The sequence below is a fragment of the Toxorhynchites rutilus genome, chromosome 3 (assembly GCF_029784135.1).
Source record: "Toxorhynchites rutilus septentrionalis strain SRP chromosome 3, ASM2978413v1, whole genome shotgun sequence".
In the NCBI taxonomy this organism is placed as follows: Eukaryota; Metazoa; Arthropoda; class Insecta; order Diptera; family Culicidae; genus Toxorhynchites; species Toxorhynchites rutilus.
The window spans coordinates 258,332,541-258,337,954 of record NC_073746.1 but is presented as its reverse complement, the minus strand read 5'-3'; the positions used below and the strand labels follow the sequence as shown (position 1 = coordinate 258,337,954).

At 39.2% G+C, this 5,414-nt stretch overlaps 1 protein-coding gene across 1 annotated transcript; it reads right to left on the bottom strand.

Annotated features, from left to right (window-relative positions):
• Positions 1 to 262: 262 nt before the first annotated feature.
• LOC129777447 (maltase 1-like) lies at positions 263 to 4,256 on the bottom strand. Its single transcript, XM_055783714.1, has 5 exons — positions 3,201 to 4,256; positions 2,859 to 3,143; positions 2,721 to 2,797; positions 2,456 to 2,660; positions 263 to 2,397 (listed from the first exon to the last, which is right to left on the bottom strand). Exons 1-5 carry the CDS (start codon positions 3,702 to 3,704, stop codon positions 1,651 to 1,653), a joined length of 1,818 nt encoding a protein of 605 aa, XP_055639689.1. The 5' UTR covers positions 3,705 to 4,256; the 3' UTR covers positions 263 to 1,650.
• Positions 4,257 to 5,414: the final 1,158 nt, after the last annotated feature.

Genomic DNA, 5,414 nt, shown 5'->3' with positions numbered 1-5,414 from the left:
TATAAATACCAAAAAGCAGTTTCAATATGGAACGATTATCGAATTGTACATCGGAAGTTTGTCTATTACCACCTGAAACACCTGAGAAGATCACAAATTTAAGGTAGTATTCATGGATAGAGGAAAATTCGTGCCTTTGGACGTTTCTTCGAGCTCTAGGCAAAACAAATTTAAAAAAATATTTGTTCATTGATCTTCGAGGAATCGAAAATATATTTAAAAATAAAAAAGTTACAAGATGGTAAATAGGGAGAGGGGGTGGGATTGTTCCTAGATATAACGGGGCCCTGGCGTACACGATTTTTTAGCTCTTCTGCCTATCAGACACCAAAAAAATCCAATATATTCTTAATTCGTAAAGACGCCACTATGGTATGAACATCGGACAAGCCGAATACTGCTTTCGGACAAAATGTCAAGCCGTTTAAAAAAAGTTTTTTCAACCCATTTTTCAGAACGAATTAATTTTTTTTAAAGAGTTAAATTTTAAAAATTAAAAAAGTTATTGTGTCATGCGATAGAGAGATTTATAGATGTATTCATATAAACTTGAAACTAATCAGTTCAGTAGAGCCTGAGATATCGTGTACATCATCTTGAAAAAAAAGTAATTTAAAAAAAACGCTTTAAAGTTTCTAGTAAAAGTCGTACCATGTTGGATATCACATCACTGGAATAACTATGACTCGATAAATAATAGGGATTTCGAAAACTTCTTCCACATTCACAGTCACATTCATAAATATATAAAGTTGAGAAATAAGTCAAAAAAAATGTTTTTAAATTTCTAGACAAACTCCCTTAATAGTTTTGATATTGTTAGAATAGAGTTCGAAAATTGAAAAGATAAAAAATATGTAGCAGCAACATTAATTTTCAATATTAGAAAGCTGTTTCGATATAGAGAGATTATCGAATTGCACGTCGAGAATTTGTCCATTTCCATCCGAAATACCTGAGGCGATAATAAATTTTCAATTCAATCAAGCGTTGTTGATCTGCTACAGCGTTGTAATTTTTTTCTGAAGATCACCAAAACATGCAAACATCCAGCGACTGATTGATTATTATAATTTCTCCGGAATTGTATTTTCAGCGTTATTCGTTCTCCTCCTTAACACAAAATTTACAACTCCACCACGGAAACGAAAAAGTCAAGCATCCTCCGGCTATTATCATCACTAAAAATAATCAACAAAACCAAATAAGTGGCAGCTGAATATCCCCGACCTGATTAACGCCCCGACCAGTGGAATGGAAGTGTAAATAGGTGTTCTATTATGAATAAATCTTTGTCCTTGGCTTACGATTCTAACTTTCGGTGACGGAATGAGCACTGCCCCGGCCTGGAACGAATCAACGTTTTTAATCCGACTCGTGAATGATTGAACAGACACTCTTTCTCTGGGCATTACTCGCTAACTACAAAGTGGGACTAAGTGCTCTTCCTTTCACGACCATCCGACCCGAGTTTATAACTTATTCAGTTTGTTGTATCTGCTTCGGTTGCTTTCAGTTATTAGGAAAATTTGTAAAACACTCACTCAGGCCTGAAACTGACTGCGAATTATCAATTCTGCTTAATTGAAAATTGATGATGTCCATCGACACGATTTTATCGGTCGGCTAGGTTTGTTTATTGTAGTACGATTATGTGAACAGATGTCGCGATATCAGTACCATTATCATTGTTTTCGCTATGTGCAGAGTGGTTGCTGCGGAATCCATAATAACAAGCGATTCATATGAACCCAGCGGGATACTGGAGGGGTTTACTTGTTGCCCAACGTGATAGTGTGAATCTCTTCCCGCAAGTCGAACCACCGTCTCAGTACTGACCGCAAATAGATCATACAAGTCAACCGTTGTCTTTTCGTTACTCATGTTGATAATAATGATAGCGTAGGAACCGTGCTCAGCATCCCCCTGATCTTTGATGTAGCGTGCAAATCCGAAGACATTCTCAGTAAGTGCCCGAGACTTAAAAAGGCCGTGGGTAAAGACTCGATTTTTACGAAGCTTCACAGCATCCACGTATAACTTGTAAGTGCTATATTCCGCTTCCATCTGCTTAAGAAGATTGGTTTGGCGAAAGTACGGATGTATCGGTAACCATGTTTTGGATGCATTGGAGAAGCCTGCATTGTACGAATCATCCCACTGAAAAGGTGTCCGCTGAGGGTCTCTCGACTTCCACTTGTACTCCTCAGATCCAACGTTACAACCCTGTGGATCCCGGCTGTCCTCGTATGTGATGTCTCGGAAATCAAGCATTCCGATTTCTTCCCCATTGTAAGTAACCGCGACCCCCGGCAATGTCAACAAAAGAAGCAGCAAACCGTCGATACGGTCAGGTCCATAACGGCTACCCACTCGTGGTTGATCATGATTCCCAAGCTGAAAATGTCATTGCTTTATATTATTCTATCAACACCGATTTGCCCCCATTACTTACGACCCAATTAGTAACCTTTCCACGGGGTATATTTTCCAAAAATCGATCAATCACATTCTTGAAATCAATCGCCTCGGAGTGTTCATTCAAATCAGTTATCATAGCGAAGTTAAATGGGAAATGAGCTCTTTGTTCGGTACCATTGTCCGACTCATAGAAGCGCATTATCATATCCATACTAGTGTACGCTTCGGTCATCATCACTCTGGAAAGTAAGACAATTGGGATCATAAAGCTTAGGTATCGTGAATTGACTGAAATTTACATGGTGTCTCGATTATTCTCCTCGGCAAAACTGTCGAGCACTCGCCTCCAATGTCCGATAACATCGTACGTTTCCAGCTAAGATAAGATACAGATTTTGATTTAAGCGCTGGTAGAGATTTATATTGTATGCAATTACCAAATTATTCGTGTACATATGATTAGTGTAGCCATAACTCAACGGATCGGACGGATCGTCAACGGGTTCGTCTCGAAATAGTTCATCCTCGAACATGTGATTCACAGCATCGACACGGAATCCGGAAGCCCCTTTCTCCATCCAGAAGCGTAAAATTTCATCAAACTCTGCGATCACTGCTGGATTCCTGAAATTGAGATCCGGTTGGCCAACCTCAAACTGATGCAAATAGTATTCTTCTCGTATGTTGCTCCACGCCCAAGCCGAACCATAGAAAACCGAATTCTGTAGAAAGAATATATTGAATTGTGGGAAATATTTCCACCCATTCGCAGCATTTACCCAGTTATTAGGCACATCGGGTTTTTCCTGTCCGGGAATTGGCTTCCCCGGATGCCACACGTAATAATCCTTGTATGGTTCCTGCCTTAGTTCGGATTGTTTGAACCACGGGTGTTCAGTGCTGGAATGATTTGGCACAAAATCCAAGATTATTCGGATTCCATATTTCCCCGCTTCCGCAAACAATTCCTCCAAATCGTCGTTCGAACCGAACAATTCGTCCACCTCACGAAAATCACTGACATCGTACCCAAAATCTCGCTGAGGAGATTTGAATACCGGACTTAGCCAAGCCGCATCGATCCCGGTCTCTTTCAGATACCGCAGCTTAGCCGTTATGCCCTTTATGTCACCAATGCCATCACCATTGGTATCGTAAAACGAGCGCGGATAGATCTGATAAAATAATGCTGTCTCCCACCAGTCTTTCAGCGCCGACTGTCGCTGTCTGAGCCCGACAGCTACGAACGGAAGCACTAAACTCAGCAGAAATAACGTCTTCATTTTGAGTAAAACTCGGTCTTTAATCCCCTCCCCCACTGCGTTGTGGTCGACCAGAGTGGTAGCTGTCGCTGTCGGAAACACACTGACAATGTGAGATAATGTATTTGAACGTTTAATAAGCGACAGTAATCTTGCGTTATCATCTTTGTCTGCCGAGAGGCGAAAGATACTGACGATTTTTACAGATTATCGGGAACTTTATCGGAGACCAACAGCAGTAACACGATAGGAGTAATAACGGTGTTTCGAAACCGTTCAATGGGGTCCCGAAAAAATCAATTTGTTTATGTTTTGTTTACGGCTTAAAATTGTGGAGAAAAAATAGTTTTCGCCTTGCCCAACGGCTCAGATGATGGCACTAAAATATGCATATACACCCAGGTTTTTTTACGCGGGGGATACCAACCTCTTAAAAAACCGCATTAAAACAATCCGTGTTTATTGGAAAATCCGCTTAAAAAACCACGATATTTCGAAATCTGCGTTAAAAAAACCACTTTAATTGGAAAATCGGCGTAAAAAACAGGTCAACCTAAAATTACGTAAGTATCGTGACAGAGTGCGGCACTAATTCTCGTCATAAGCGCAGAGTTCCGTCGCAAGCACTGATTACCGTCATGTGCTCTGAGGGATCATGGAGAGCTGAGAGAGATGTGATATTGCTCACTTGCGTTAACTGTAAAATCCGCGTGAAAAAACCGCGTTAATTGTAAAATCCGCGTAAAAAAAACTCGTTAAAAAAACCGCGTAAAAAACCTGGGTGTAGATACCGATCCTGAGTGAATTTTTTTTTTATTTTTAGAATGCTTTCATGGACGTGAATTCAATATCATCTTATAATTTCTTATATGTTCCTTATAATTTTTTTTTCGCTCAGTCGGTGGTAACACTGCATTCCCCACTTTGGGACGATAATATTCGGCTCGTTCAGTCTGATCGGATGGTTTTTAGTGTCAAGATGTACAATTTACAAGAACGTGTATTTTCAGTGAAATCGTATTACTCGAGTAACCGAAACCTTAACGAAACTTCGTTCTCCTTTTGTTTTCATTTGGTAAGAGTTTCAACATTTCTCGTCGTCAATTACTTCTTCTGGGGGTACGTAAAGGATCATTGCTAATTTGACAAAATTTGGAGGAACTTAAAGATGAAATATAACGTCGAAGTCGTAATGTTAGAGTTGTGCATGAAGAATTTTGTTCACCGTTTAAAACGCGTTATCGAAAAAAGAGGTGGTCACATTGAAAATGTCCTAAAATGAGCTCTATTTTCGGGTTTTAAAAATAAAAATCGGTTCACTTTTGTAGAAATTACTAAAATTTGTTGCATGAGCGTTTAATCTGAAAGACCCTGAACGTTCTGATGTAGGACTACGTCTTTCAGTAAGGGTGCCAAATCAGATAAAAGGTAACGGTGTTATGGAATAATGCTAATAACGTTAATAACACTAATTACAATCCGTTTATAAATCCTCTAAAATTTATAATTTATAAATTAATTATAATCCTCTAGTATGTAAATGGTTTAAACTGATGAAAATTCCCATTACCCATACATTTGTTCTGTTAATTTTGTGTAGGGTAATTTGGGTGACTTGGACCATCCCTTTATCTGGTAATATGGTCATATAGTGGGGGTAATATGGACAGGTTTGTAATATATGAAGCGTAGAGGTTTATCGATTGCGAGAGGAATAATTTCATTCAACCA